Source organism: Mastigoproctus giganteus, chromosome 1 (genome assembly GCF_048544385.1).
Source record: "Mastigoproctus giganteus isolate SK-2022 chromosome 1, ASM4854438v1, whole genome shotgun sequence".
NCBI classification, from domain to species: domain Eukaryota; kingdom Metazoa; phylum Arthropoda; class Arachnida; order Uropygi; family Thelyphonidae; genus Mastigoproctus; species Mastigoproctus giganteus.
In genome coordinates, this window is record NC_143575.1 from 63,133,274 (window position 1) to 63,149,172 (window position 15,899).

The 15,899-nt window shown below is 34.9% G+C and overlaps 2 protein-coding genes across 5 annotated transcripts in view; one reads left to right on the top strand and one right to left on the bottom strand.

Moving 5' to 3' along the window:
• Positions 1-13,852, bottom strand: part of LOC150090856 (uncharacterized) — a 187,472-nt gene extending 173,620 nt beyond the window's left edge. For all 4 annotated transcript variants that reach the window (XM_090373141.1, XM_090373134.1, XM_090373128.1 and 1 more), the window contains exon 1: positions 13,470-13,852. In XM_090373141.1, coding sequence (XP_090229267.1) covers positions 13,470-13,575 — 106 coding nt within the window. In that variant the 5' untranslated portion in view covers positions 13,576-13,852. The remainder of the gene's footprint in view (positions 1-13,469) is intronic.
• LOC150090857 (membrane progestin receptor gamma-like) overlaps positions 1-15,899 on the top strand; it is a 269,443-nt gene that overhangs the window by 11,060 nt on the left and 242,484 nt on the right. The window lies entirely within an intron of this gene.

Sequence of the window (15,899 nt, forward strand, 5' to 3'; positions counted from 1 at the left end):
CTTTTAATTTTCCTGTTTTCAAGAGTTCGAAATGAAAACCAACATCATAATCTACACTTTATGATGCTATTGCACTTAATATATACATAGTCTAAATTTGCTCGCAGCTTGAGGCTTTAGCCCTAATGCATCTTAGTGTACAACCACACTTAATATGTACAATGAAAACAAAATTACAGAATGACTTTATTTTTGATTATTATAGATGCAATATGTTTATAGAAAAACGGTGTATGAATAAATTTAATTTATTTAACGCAGTTTAATTAATTTAAAGAATATACATATTGTTATATGAAATTTGTCGTAAACAAAATAGCGATTAATAACTAATTGATTTAAGAGTATTAAGGAAGTTCGGTTATCTTTCATCTCAGAAGCCTCTTATATTCTTTTCGGTTTTGTTAATTTGCCTTTCAGTTTAGACTGAAATAAGAATCTTGGTAATCCGAGTTTATCTTAAACCAAATTACCTCTAGTTTAAAAAATATATAGGAATTATCCCTATGTGCTTTGTGCAGTATTAAAAATTTGAAGTTAGGTTTTTTAACTGCTAAATATATGCCGAAAAAATTTTAAAAGCACCAACTAACTTTAAATTTTAACAGATAAAATTACAGATACACTTTTACCAACCATTGGATTCGGATTTCTGAGGCTTCTGTAGCTGAAATTAAACACTTTAACAATCATAACATTTTATTTTATACCCACCGTCTCACATATAAGTGGATTTATCAGCTTGTAAAGTTCTAAAAGCTTTCTTAGTCGAAGACAAAGCTTAACAAAACCAAATGATCAGCTGGGCATCAACAGAAAAGAATGCATTAGGACAGTTCACGAAAGGGTACAAAATGTTTATGCTGCGTTTTTCTCATTCTTATTTTCAAGCAAAATGTTTAGTAGCAGCCCAATTCAGCTGGAGGAAACGATTTTCAAACGACATGAGCTGTATTTGCATCGGCTGCAATGAAAGTTTCTAGATTACGTTAAAGATGAGTATAGCATCGTGGTAATTTTACAAGGTAAGCTTGACATGAGCAAGATGAGTTCGCATTGGACACTCGTTCAATATTTCATTACCAAAGAAACAAAATCTTAAAATTTGTTAGGGAAATTTAAACATTCTGGTAAGTAACTACAAGAATACATCTAGCCAAAAAGTTCAAAGTTTAGCATCCATCGGAAAATTCATGACCGGTTTTGGAGGATTTATACGGGAGTTTATGGCATTCAAAATCACCACCGGTAGTGGTTCCACTCCACCGTTACACATTAGAAAGATATACAAAGGAGTATAAAAGAAATATGTGCATATTATGTACCATTATGGTAAGATCGAGAGAAATATGGAGTCATCTTTCAAGATCCTGGAATTTTAATTATATGAACGAACTGACCTTATTGCGATAAATCATCCAGGGATTTTCATACTCTTCGGTATTAATGCACTTCAATGTAATACGAGAGAGATTTTGGGACTACGCCTACAGATTAATAATCTTATTTATTTATGCGACACATCGCAGACCTTGCTATAGCAATAGCTATCATCGAGACTTTAATTATTAACGTTGCCAGATATTAACTCTTTAGCTAAATTTAAGCGAACACACGAGCTTTAGATGTTTTCTGTATAAAATTTAGGAGCAGTATTTATGTATGCTTAAATAGGTAACTTAAGTCTCATGGTTCGGCGAATGAAATATTATATAAATAACTCCTATTAAAATTGTTATTTTTAGAATTAACGTATTGAATAGAGGATGTCTCAAAAGAGAAAGTTTTTAAACCTTATACAGATGACTCTCTTACACAGACAGATACTATTGATATTAGAATGTAGCTAACCTTGTAAGTTATTTTGCTTGCATTATTTTCAACCAATAAAAATTGGATTAAGTAATCCACAGCGCAACTTGTCATCTAAGATAGCGCTCCGAGTCCCCCGCCTCCCCTCAGCAAATCATAATCCTCAGAGTGGTGAAATAATTTTGTCCATTAATCACAAGTATTCATTTGTAAAAAGCTATTTATAATACGGATAAAACGGATATTTATAATAGGAATTAAAAAAAAATTATTACTTGCGGGTAGATATTAAACTCAGTCATTATCTATTTAAAATTAGATAATGAGAACTATCTATATTGAAAAATTTCTTCAGGTGTTTTGAAATTCAACTAAGGTTTGTCTAATCCTTTCATATTTTCCAAAACACACACACACACACACACGCTATGCACGCTATGAATGAATACACTAGTTCTTGTAAACTTACTGAAGTTAGTAGGATTATGGCCCTATTAGTACTTAAATGAGTGTAAAACGCCTCAGTACTATTGATATTTTATTACTACTGTTACTATTGATTTAATGGCGTATAGGTATGTATTATGTTTCTGTGAAAAGTTTTGTTGAAGTATTATGTTTGTAGCGCACCGAAAAATCCTGAGTAACCCACGGGCAAAACCCTACGCTTTTGCGATTGGCTAATTACAGCTCCGATTAAAGATGTCTTTATGATTTCCTAGTTCGAATCCGAACCCAGTTCCTAACGGGATTCGAACCTAATTCCAACGAGTGACAAAGGATGAAGCCACCATAATGTCAAAACTAACACGAATTAATAAGTATAAAGAAGTTAAATGATTAACGAGCTTCAAATCTTTGCCGTATTACTGAGTGGGCAGAAATTCGCTCAATCCTGCACTATCTTGTGTTAGTAACTATCGTGTGATTTACGCATTATTTTTAACTTAAAAGTTATCGGACCATCCCCCCCCCCCATCATTTTCTTCTCTTGTAGACCGGAACGGAAATTTCTGACATGGGTGAGCCATGAATTCCCCCACGCAACTACTACTAACCTGCAAGACCAGACCAGAAGCCCCTTTCAGCCGACGTTTCTACAGTTATCTTAGAGACTTTCAAGGCTAAAAGTACTGTAACCTTGAATATAAAAAAAAAAATAATGAATATATATATTCTTTAAATTAGTTTGCATTACTGTAGAACTGCAATTTTACTTATTTGTAGTGTCTGTGTGATTTTGCAAATGCTAAATATTGAAGTTCAAAAAGAAAATTTACATTTAGTTATTTACCATTAAATGCCACAGAAGCCGATGCGCCAACAACTAACAAACAACAATAACCATTAAATAACAATAACCATTAAATATATAGTGAAATGGAGAAGTTTGCTCTCTCTTTCTCCCATGTTAAGTGCAGAAAGGAGTGTATTTACGCCATTGAGAGAGAGATTCGGCGTGGAAGTGTGGTTACCAACAGTTTCGATTTCTCTCGCGCAAAACCAACAATTTATAAAAGTCAAATGAATAAACACGTCTTTGTATCTTTAATATGTTTATTTTTATTTTGTTGACGCCATCTTGGAAAAAATAAAAGGTGTCTGAATTTAATATTGAATCTAATCTGAATGTATCTAAGTTTACCGGCTAAATAATTAATAAACTAAATTTGTATTTCTTAATTCTGAATTAACTTTAAGAGCCCGACTGTTTTTTTTATAAAAAGTTCAATTAAAATAATACCTCTCCTAAACGAATTGTAGAAGGAGTGACTAATTTTAAGGGCAAATTTTTACAACGAAACCATATTTTTAATTCTGTCCAAAGATGACATTTCAGATATGAAGTCCTCTATCACTTGAGTCAGTTCAGAAACTGATAGAATGTGTATTTTGTAATGGCTGCTTTTTCGCTCACGTTTCATGGTAAATATCAAAGTATCTGTTGGGAATGGATACTGGAAAACTTTGCTTCAAAATTCTCAAGGTCATTCGCGATCAAATGCCAATGCGCTATAATAAACTAAAGAGTTTCCCATTCTTACAATTGGCTAAATGATAAATGAGAACAGAACAAAAAAAAAAAAAAAAAAAAACCACCTCGTCTCGAAACTCATTTCAATTTAGATCTATTTCAAGTTAGCGAACCAGCAAACTATATAAATCATTTACAGAGCCATTTGGTACATCCACGAACTCGGATCTAAATAGCCTAGAAGACGTATTATCGAAGAAAATCATTTGTGCTGTTATTGCAGATAGATCAAGAATGTCTTATAGTTGCAACAGCCCTGTCAGTGAAAGCGCATCCGAAATAGGCACCAGTGAGTTGCTGCTCATGACGTTGTACGGTTCGAGGGACAAAGCAGGTTACGAAAAGGGTGGCCACAGTCCAGGAAATGAGCTCGTTCTGTCTAACTGCCCTACTTACAGGTCGCCAGTGTCCTCGGAGTTTAGAAAACGCTGGCTGCTCTAAGTAGGTCGGAGAACAGGTTTTCTAGAGACCAGGCTCCTTCATCATGCAAAAGGTCAGCAGGTGACGGTTCTTGGAAAAGCAAAGGAATGCGATGTAATGTTTCCCCAACGTTTTAAGGGTGTTTTCATAGCGCAACTTGTCTTTATCATTCTGCCTATTTTTAGCATCATTTCGGTCATCTAAGCCAAAACAAATCCCCACATCCTTATTGCATTAGTGCCAATTGGGAAAAAACTGATTTGCATACGTAATTGCTTAGCGGTGTTACTATTTTTCGCTTATTTTAATATTAACGTACAAGAATATCTGCATGCCTGTGTTTCATTGCCTTTGAAAATTAATTAGTCATCAGTTTTTACTAGTATGGATTTAAAAATATTAATTTTCAGTCTTATAAATGCCGTATTTTTCTAATTTAAAATAATTGTTCTTCTAAACAAATTTGGTATCGAAGATGGCGGACATTTTTAAATCTGTATTAGTAAAATCTGAGGACTAATTAATAAAAACATTATTGGCCATATCAAACTGAGACGCTATTTTTGTTCTGATGTGATCTTGGCATATTTATTAAGCTTAAGACCTTTTGTATCTCTACAATATCTTAATATTGACAGATCTTACAAGTTCCAAACTGACGTGTTACTTGTTAACCTTGAATGCCCAGTGGCTGATTTTATTTAGTACAGATTTAATACAGATTGCGCCTTCTGATGAGCTAGTATGTAGGTGAAACTGCTTTAGGGGCGGCGACAGATTTATCACGAAGAAAGATTAAACTTCCAACAGGAAGTAGGAAATAAATGCAGATTTATAATTCAAAAGTAACAAGTTACAAATAGTTTTGAAAGGACCATGTGAAATGGAACTTTAATTCTGTGTAAATTTTGGCTCGTTTTATTCAAATGACTGAGTGTAAGCCTTTATTGCAAGAATGATGTAAGTTAATTAAAAAAATGCTTTCTTTCAATGAACGTTAATTTCATTCTTTGATTGTTTTTATTTAAAATCACGTATGGGATTTTAAGTTAATTGCCAATCATTAAATACAAAGTTACTCTCTTAATTTTTAGTTACTAATGGAATTTTATTCAATCACCTTTTCTTTTCTCAGATGACTGATGTTGACGTACCCATTGGTTGTTGATCTTTAGGCGCATCAGCAACTTTGCCTTCTGCCCTGTAGCCACTCAGTAATCCATCTTAGAATCTTACCAGTAATAGGCCATATTGTGTCGTACACTGGATGAAAAACCCGAGTTTCAGGGAGAAAAAAAAAAAAAAACATACTACCCTCGCCTGAGACCGCCTAACTCAGCAACATTATGAAAAAGACCCATAAAAATTCCTCGCGTCATTGACGGGATTCGAACTCAGTCTTTTCCACCCGGTGTGGGGAGGACGGTGGTTATACCAGCTGTGCTGCCCACGAGGACAACATGCCCATTGCAGACGTTCACGGAAGCTTTTTCTTTATTTCTAATAGCACCCTTGTGAATAGCACAGTGGATAACTTTAACTGTCTTACAATTTAAGGAAAAAGAACACGGGTTTGATTTCTGTTCTCCACTAAAGTTAAAAATACATTTCACTGTGAGGGAGGAAACTTTATTAGCTTTTCACGTTAGTCAGTCTCATAAAGGGGTAACCACATCTGTGTAAAATTTCGGCAGCTATTTTTTTTTTTTTTTTTTAATTCAGTTTCTAAAAACGAGGTGTTTTCTTCAAGTAAATTGTATGTAAGATGAAAATAACAAACTGCTGCCAGTAGAAACTCAGAAAGTGTGAGGAACTCATGATACTATTCTGTGAACAAGACGACGATACTGACAAAAGGTCGTTAGCATCTTATGCCGTTTGAAAGTAGTATAGTTCTAAGTATAAATGGGCCTGTTGTACTGGGATCCATGGTACAGTGAAATAAGATAAGTGTAAATCCAGTAAATATCTTTAATTTTGAATATTAGTATACTAGTCCCTTACCCTTATAATTTCTCTGCTGTTTTTCAGTATAACTCTTCAAATCAATCAATTTGATTTCAGTTTGTTTCCGAGCAGATTCAAGACTGCTGTCTTAATAATAAAGTATTCAAAATTAAAGATATTTACACTTATCTTATTTCATAGTATAGTTCTGTTAATGAAAAAATTCTGATGGAGTGGGCAGTTATCAAAATGTACCTACTAGAAACTACCATACCTCTCCTATATACCTAATCCTTTAGATGCAGTAGCTCGTCAAACCTTTACCGAAATTAAAATACCCGATCAATATAAAAGGTCCATTTCTTTTAAAACCTACTTCCATGAAGAACACTCTTCAAAACAATCCTGTAAGTCCAATTATTGAATCTCATTGCTTGTTTGGACTTCAAGAAGCGCTCCCATTCAGTTAGCCATCGTTCAATCGTCGTTCAACCATTGTTAATCAACCGAAAGCACTATTATGGATTCAAAAAGTGCTCTACCTTATGAAACAACTACATATTAATATCCGGGATATTTCAGTGGCCTTTGACAACCTAGATACGAATCTTGTAAACTACACACAGTCATGTTTTAAGGGAAGAATTTATTGATCAGCATCAGATCCATTTATTTATTTATTTCCAGAAAAAGAATAGAATTTCTTAAATAAAGCAATAGTATTTTACAAAGAATATGCAAAGTACAAGGAGCAGTCTTCTCAGGGATGTTATTTGTTTCCTCCCTCTCACCCGACCTTCTCAGTTCCCAAGGTAACCTTCAAATTTTTATGGACTTTTATCGCACCGTAGCAGAGTTAGTAGGTCTCAGGCGCTGGTTCCATGGTCTCTTTCTCTCGGAAACTCGAGTTTTTCATGCAATTACGGACGTAATTTACTGGCACCTCATAGCCTTAGTTCTTTGGCACTTAACACACACATGCGCGCGCACACAACCACAGTAGCCTCCGTTTAACAAACTGTAACGTGACTTCTTATGAAGTAAAAGCCAGTCTAGAGCTTATTCCAAACAACATCAAGATTCCCATCCAAGGCAAAGCCGTCTAAAAAAATTATTCTCATTTCATTCTTGGTGTCATAAAATGGTCAATACGTCCATTTTATGGACGTATTGACCATTTTATATACGTATGTACGTATATAAAATGTACGTTTATATATCCGTATATACGTCCACCAAGAAAAATTTGCAAGCTTCCCTGCATAAGTACTGAATTTTCACGTGACTGAATAGTAATGGGCGGCTCTCCTTTCACGTCACTCTCACACTCCACAACGATAAATATTCAAATCATTATCAAACAGATCACCCATCAAGCGGTAACACTCAGCCTTTTACTTCTGATCCTTACGACAAATCAGTCGCAAGAAATAAACATCACCTTCCTTTAGTATAATACCGTCTGAGGTCAGGAGCGGCGCTAGCTTTAAATGTGCCCATGGTGATCACCATTCATGGAGATCCATAGAACATATTCCACTATAACAAATCTAGTAGTTCTCCGCCTAAAAGTTCTATAAGAAATTATTTCTGCACAGGCTTTATATCCACCATAGTAGAAATGACGTTCTTCTCAACTTCACTCCAATTTTATTTCTCTAGATCCAAATTAATATTCTACTGCTTACAGTACCAAAGCCGACCACAAATGGGATTGTTTTCTCACTAAGATATCACCTTCACCCTGCTCCCCAACTGACCTGTTCTCACAGTCATCGCTGATAATTATGGGAGTTTCTCTATAGTAGAAATACTTCAACCCGGATGTCAATCGAGAACGTGTCCTCTAAAGTAGTGGAACTTTTTATCTTATTTTTTCTAAATGTTCATTTATATTCGATGCAAATAAAGTTGGAAAACTTTTAATGCACACAATGTTGTCCGTTCAAGTATCAGGTAACAATTATCGTATACCATTCCAGCAGTTATGGATTCCCAGGGATAAGCTCGTCAACTGATCAAGTAAGAAAAATATCACAATAGCGATTTAACACTCTACTGATTTCTTAGAAGAGACATTGTTTTTCGATATTATAATTTGTCAAGAGATTTTTCGTTTCATAAGCAGTATAACTGTTCCAGACAACTTCCGTATTTTTTCCCTGACATAAAACAAGTTTGCTCCAAGGTATCAATAGACTTGGGGGGAAACAATTAACGATGTTGGAAGTAATAAGTAGGTTCTTCCAAGGCGAAAGAATGTGAGATTGCTGTAGGCTGTGTCCCAGTTTACTTTTCTGTATTTAGGTATAGAGATATCTCGTGGCAGGATATCTTTTTGTTTGAGTAATGCGAAGACCAGCCTTCCTTCTTTCATTTACTTGGTATACAGTTAGAGGGTGCTTGTGTGTTTCTGTTAGGAGAAAATATAAGACCAGAATTCGTCAAACACAAAACTTCAGAATTTAGTCCCTTACCCTTAAAATTTCTGTGCTGTTTTTCAGTATAACTCTTCAAATCAATCAATTTGATTTCAGTTTGTTTCCGAGCAGATTCAAGACTGCTGTCTTAATAATAAAACAGCATAGGAATAGTTTTAATCAAATTATATCGTAAACCCAAGAAAAGAAGCCAAAATAAATTTTCGTGTTGATTTACGTAGTAAAATCTAGGCAGAATCGATTTAGGAACTTCCTAGGAAAATATCCAACTTGCCTTGAACCGTGCGAAATCTCAAGTGATATGAAAAATCTAATATCTGTTTAAGCTCTTCCTCTATTTACCCTCGGTTCCACAGGACAGAGTCAATTTTACCTACCATATTTTTTTCAATTTCTTGTACTTATCTTTCTTTCTCTATCTCCCTCTCTCTGTCACTTACCGAGGTAGAAACCACGTGTTCTTATTTGCTACTTTTCAATTTTCAGAAAGTTTTCCGGTGAATGCGATATTTCTTGCGTTTATTTATATTCTGTCTTCTTTTAAAACTGATAACTTGTCATTCTAGTAACATAAACAGTATAAATTATCAAATATTAATGTAACTCTCACGTTGTACACTAGATCCTGCACACGCTGATATAGACTGTACTGTGTATATAAAATAAAGAGTAGTGTACATAAAAACATAATTTCGGACAACAGAGAAGTAATTCTGGTAAATAAATCTGCAAATTGAAGTTTAGAATTTTAATTCTATAAAATGACAGGAGATTTGACTGAAAGGCGAAAATCGTGCCGGAGAATAGGTAATAACATCACTTGATAACTGGAAACTGTTTTATTGAAGTCGATTTTAAAATGTAAACTTTGCATCGAACTTTCGAGGCATTCATTTATTTCAGTTGAATAATTTGATTCCAGTTTTATTAAAATAATCTTTTTGACATCCCTGCTATTAATTTCCCAGCTGATAAGTAATGCGACTGATTAATTTACTAACAAAGAGGAAAGACAGATGGAAATATTTATTAAAACAAAGTGACTTAATTTAATAAAACTATTGATGCTTGCAGAGTGAATATGCCTTACCTTTGTTAATGTTGGTGCTTAGGAAATATTCTGTGGAAGTCGCAACTAATTACCATTCAGTTAAACACTGCAAAACTATAATTTATCGCATGAAGACTTTTCTCTGTATTTATTCTAATTAAGAGTCTGGACATCGAAAGCGTTACTTATAAACAAATGCCATTCAAAAATGTCATTAAACATTCTTTAAATTAGCTTCAAGTTAGCATATGTCACGCTTTTTCTGGGTTTTAGTGGTTTTATAACTTTAGCGTTTATTTTAATTACGTATTTTATGTTTAATTGCGCGTTGTGTTTGTCACGTGTACAAAACTTCAGCTTTTACTTTTATTTTCGCTTCACCTAATGTCTTCTGCTACACTGGCGTGTTGCCAAGCAACTGTATATCTTTATTCTTTTAATTACAGAATACTGTGTGGAATTAAATGTAATAACGTTCTATTGTGTTCTTTATAATTTGAATCGTACAGGTAAGTTTTTGTTTCTTTTTGTTAAAGTACATAATATATAATATCAGTATAATAATTACCTGTAATTTATTAAAGTATTCGTATTAACAAAAGGTATATCGCAGATTTATGTGTGAGTTTGCATACTTTATCAATAACGATTTGGCTTTTGTATTCTGTGTCTCTAAACGCTGGTTTCATACTCCACAAATAATAAACAAAAATATATAAATTTACATCGTAATATATTTTCTTGTGTATCGAAGCCTTTTAGATACAAAGTATACTAGGACCTACGATTATCCGAGGTGAATGGGAGCGAGACTGCCTCGCATAATAGAAACTCGCCTTTTAATTAATAGGTGCTTGAGATTCATTTATTACTGTAATAGTATTCCTTATTACTAACAACAATAAAAAATATTTATGTACAGAGTAATTTAAAAAGATTTTGTTAAACAATAACAACTACAAATAAAGCCGAATGTATAAAATGTATAGTGTAAATTAATAAAAACACTAAATTAATAAAGTTGTAACTTACTCTTTTGGTAAGCTTTTTTGTTGTTTTTTTTTTTTTTTTTTATTAAGAGCAATGCGTTCGGTGTTAGACATCCACAAAAACGTTTTTCAGAAACTTAAGGTGGCCTTCGAACACATTCGTAATAAATCAGCATCCGATGTCAGATATGATATTGATGACGGTATATCAGGCTTAATGTCCAAGTATGCAGGTGATACAAAGGTTGGCAGGGTATTTAACGACAGCAATGGCAGTGTGCTACTGCAACAGGATCTAGAAAAGTTAGCAGATGGACTGAGAAGTGGCAACTGAAGTTTAAACATTGACAAAAATAAAGTGCTGCATATGGGCAGAAGTAACCCCAGAGAAACGTACCAACTTGTGTGGTACTACACTTAAGGAGGGAGAAAATGAAAAAAGACTTGGAAGTAATTGTGCAGTCAGATATAAAGTTTTCTGTGCAGTGCAGACAGGCCAGAGCAGGATGGAGTATTGTCAATGATATAGAAGAATTTTGCTAGTAGGGAAAAGGGGGTGATTATTCCTTTGTATAACGCAATGGTCAGGCCATGCCTTGAGTACTGCATACAGGTCTGGAGGTATCATTTTAGGAAGGATGTAGAGTTGCTTGAGCGAGTACAGAGAAGGGCAACAAGATTGGTGAGGGGAACGAAGAGGTCCTCTTACTAAGAAAGGCTTAAGTTCTACAAATTGCAGCGTCTGGAGACTAGGCACCTGGGTGATCTGATTGAGGTGTATGAGGCCTTGAATGGGTTGAGCAGGCTGAATTCTGATGGGATCCTTCCTTCCTCTTGCTCAGATTACTAACCTGAGGGGGCATACATTCAAATTGAGGAAAGACAGTTGTAGAATAGATGTGCGGAAATTTGCCTTTACCAGCGGGTAGTTCATTGCTGGAAAAAACTTCCATCTGTCGTTGTGGAAGTTGATGCTTAAATAAATTCGAGGAGGAACTGGACAAACGTTTAGAGTGAACGGATGTGTGAAATGTGTTTTTTTTTTTTTTTTTTTTTTACAGCTGATGCTACATAAGCTTGCTTTCTTGCATCACATGCCTCTACTACTACTATATGTGGGATTAACCTTTGGCAAAAAAACGTATTAATCATGTTTGTTGCGAAATACTAGCGTTTCGGTTATTAATGCTTATCCTTTAGAAATCTAGTTGACAGTGACACGACTACTTGGTCCTCGTGCAGTTGGATAAACAGTTCCAAGACGAACTATTGACTAACCCGAAATCGTTTACTTCCGGATTCAAGAGTTTTCAAAACTGAAACTACTTCCAAAATAGTCGTGCAATTTTTTAAACTTAGAACATTCTTTATTATTACTAATTTGTTTTATTTTTTTATTTTTTCTGTCTTTTGGGCGGATGGCTCAGTTACAAAAATCTTGATTAATAGAAGCTCACATAATCGAAGTTATACTCTAATACTGCGAGGAGCATCACGGAAACTGTTATTTTGTGTTGATCTTTATATAAAAAAAATGTATATTTTAAGATTATTAAAAATTGTGGAATAGAATTTTTTTAATTGTTAAATGAAAATTTATTTCGATACCATTTTATTTTTATTATTTAGTATAATAACATTTAATTGGTTAATTGTTCGTATTGAGTTGTGATATGTGACGTATTTTAGCGGCATAAAAATAAGCAGTATATTATTACGAGAAGGAAAAACAAACTTATTACTACTATTAGTTATTTGAACAAACTTTTCTGTTTTAATTTTCTGATGTTGTTAATATATTCCCTCATTATTTTGTTTCTTCGCCAAAAAAAAACCTAAGTCGATGAGGCATCAGTCTGTTGGGGCTATCAGTCTATAAACTGCGTTTAATTCTCTGGCCTGTTTATCCGGATGAAAAACCCGAGGTTTCTGTCGGAGAAACTATGCATCTCTCGCTTTATATCTACTAACTCGGCCATGGTGTGAAAAAAAAAAAAATTCCCCCATTCACATTACTCTCACATTTACTTCTACTTATAAATAATCGTGACCATCTAAAGTTCATGAAATGGGGAATTATCATCTCCAAGTACGGAATATCAGAACCTTCCGTGAGACAAGACACGAAACCACTTGACCTTATGAATCGTGACTCGTGGGTGGAATGAGAACCCTCCGGAGGACAACCACTAAAAAGATTTGCTATCCTCGACCATACAGATGTTCAAGTGAAGGATTCTTTATTGCATTAACGATGGAAAATTGTGTGAAGTGCAGACGACTGGAGACGTCTGGCGTGGTTGTGTTTTATAAAGTTGTTTTCTTCTCTTAAATACGCTGGTGGTATTATTTTAATATAAAAATAGTAATTTCAAAACGTAATAATAAAGATCTTTACATGAAACCTTTCATTATAAGCGCCAGATGGCCAAGCTGGTTTATAATTACCAGTCCCACACCTAGTTTCATTTGCATGAGGTGAAAACTGGTTCTGATGGGAATACTCTCAAGTTAATTCTAATGGCTTAAATGTATACAAGAGTAAAAGTAATATAAATGTAAACTGATTGAAAACTAGTTATAAGCCATCTTTAATTACTGCATTGACATCAACAGGTTGGCAGAAACACGTTCTTATTAATGTGGAATGACAGAGTGATAAATGGAATTTCATGGGCCATTGCTGATGAAAGGTTCCTGTGGTGTCCGGTTTTAGATTATAACTGAATAAAATTGGAAATTGCTATTAACTTTAATGCCTTTTGAGAACTCACCTGAGTATAAGAAGAAAATCCCAAGCAGTAATCCACTGAGTAGAAAAGACCGATACGTTGGCCATCGAGCCAACGAAGAACAGGACACCGACTGAAGACCCTTCATTGTCCAACAGCTGCCACTTTATCCATATATACACAGTATTTACACATGAGGCAGGGACGAAGTGGGGGACTTACATCCCTCCTTTGGGGCACAGTTTAAAAAATGAATAAAACTGAGAAAGGATCAGTTGCGCTCTAAGGACCAGTTGGGTATCCCCTCTTGTAAATGGTTCGGATGTGCAGATCACCACAAGCTGACTGGTCGTATCCTCCTCTGTGCCAGACTCTAGATGGAGTGTTGCATCCTTCTAGCTGCGAGCTCGAGACGCATATGGTAAGGGGGGAAGAAGTGGAAAGGGAGGAAACGCGCCGTTTCTTAGTGGCTGCCACAGGCGTCTCTGACATCAACACCTGTCTTCCCGTCGCCTTCCCATTTCAGGTGAGTGACTTGCAGTCACGTGACTTCTAGCTTGCCTTATTGGGGACTTGGAGAGCTCGTTACGGTCTACAAGCCTGAGGTGAAACAGGTTCTGCAACCCCGCACGGCGTGCATAGCCAAGATTAAGTCTGATACCACGTGCTGTGTAAGTAGCTAAGATCCCAAAGCATAATTCCGGGTAGAAGAAATGTGTTAATTTATAAAATGATTTCCGAGCAATAACACCCCCCTACCCCATAAATAACATCCCTTTCTCATTGCCTCTTCTTTTGAGGCTGTTCTGCTACTATCGAAGAGAAAGATTATCAGATAGATGTTGCGCCTCTTAGCTACGATCATCCCGAAGGAAACATGTGATGACCTTGTTGACGATCCTTGGAGGACGCTACCTTATCCTGACCCACGTTATATTAATAGACCGTTTCGTGATGGCTGAATGTTGAAATCTGGTCGGAAGTTACTTAGTCCAGTCTTCGATGAACTGTCCTCCATTAGCACAATGAGAATAATACTTTTATTTTCCACTTTAGGGCTGCCATGAATAAAGCAATTATTAAAGTACTCAAAGTGCAGAAGTTCTGTAAATTACTGTAATTTGCAATTAACGAACTAAATGTATTAATATTTATGTTCATTATCGACCAGCACACGACTTTGGTCGACGTAGTTATAAACTGAGCAACAATTTTAAAAAAAGTTGAAAAATACTTTTATCTTAAAAGAAGAACAGGTGTCTGAAACATTTGCTCTTAATAACTAGTAAATTAAAAAAAAAGTTAAATTGATAGTTCATTTTTACGTTTAATTTAAAGAAATAAAACATTTTATATAAAAATCTAAAAATTCAAAGCAAAAGAGATACGTGTTGGGAAAAAAAAAAAAAAAAAAAAAAGTCTGTTCACAAAATCAGTGACACAGTGGCAAATCACAAGTACAATATATACGTAAGCTAAAAGATTAAGTTTGGCTCGGTGAAGTTTCGCAAAAGGTATTCAGACAGCTGTATTTTTGTACAAAAGTCAGGTAAAAGTGTAGGGATACCAAGATGGGGCCCTAAACTTCAGAAGGGAAATTTTTTTTTCTTTTCCTTAGTGCAGATCATACCGGAATGCTAAAATACAAACAATAACGAAAAGTTCAGAATTCTTTCTTTTTTCTTTTCTTTTTTTTTTAAGCGCTGTACAATAGCTGCTTGTGTTACCCCTCGCCCTTAACGACATTAGTAAAATGTGGGTCACGGCCTAATCTTGAAGAAACATTCCGTTATTAAAACTTGACATAGAAAGTAGTCGGTGTCAGGATCTATCCATCACGTGATGTCCACATAGCATCTTGTGGGTTTGTAGGTCTCGGGTTGTTGGATTTTTTTGGTTCTGCACTGGAAAATAAGGAAATCGACTTATTCTGATACCGCAAAAGAAAAAATCTCAGAAAAGGTAATCGCAATAATTCAATTCATTTTAATAGAAGTATGAATTTTCGCGATTTATGTTTTCAAAACGTTGTTTATGAAGTCACTTTCGGACATATTATCTGTTTCAGACAATCAGTTGAAAGCTAGAGCAAAATTATTTAAAAAAATGCCGTATATTTTAAATATATTAGTACATTTTTTAGTGTTTTTAAACCGAGTGCATTTTATATCCTTTTATTTTCTCTTCATTTCAAGTAACGATACAGTCACATGGGTTCTAAGAAACCCCGATTTTTTTGAAGGGGGAGGGGGTGAAGGAAAAATTATTAGAAGAAATGTTAAAAACAATGGATAAAAATCATTTCTTTTGCTCATTCCTTCTAATTTCGGGCTACTCCTTTAAATTTTTAAACAAACACCGCAATTTTGCATATAGAGATAGTCGGTCTCGGGGGTAGGGGGGATTGTATCGCCCCCTGTTGGAGAATGTACAATCCTCTCCCGACAAATCCACTTAGACGACACTCTTACG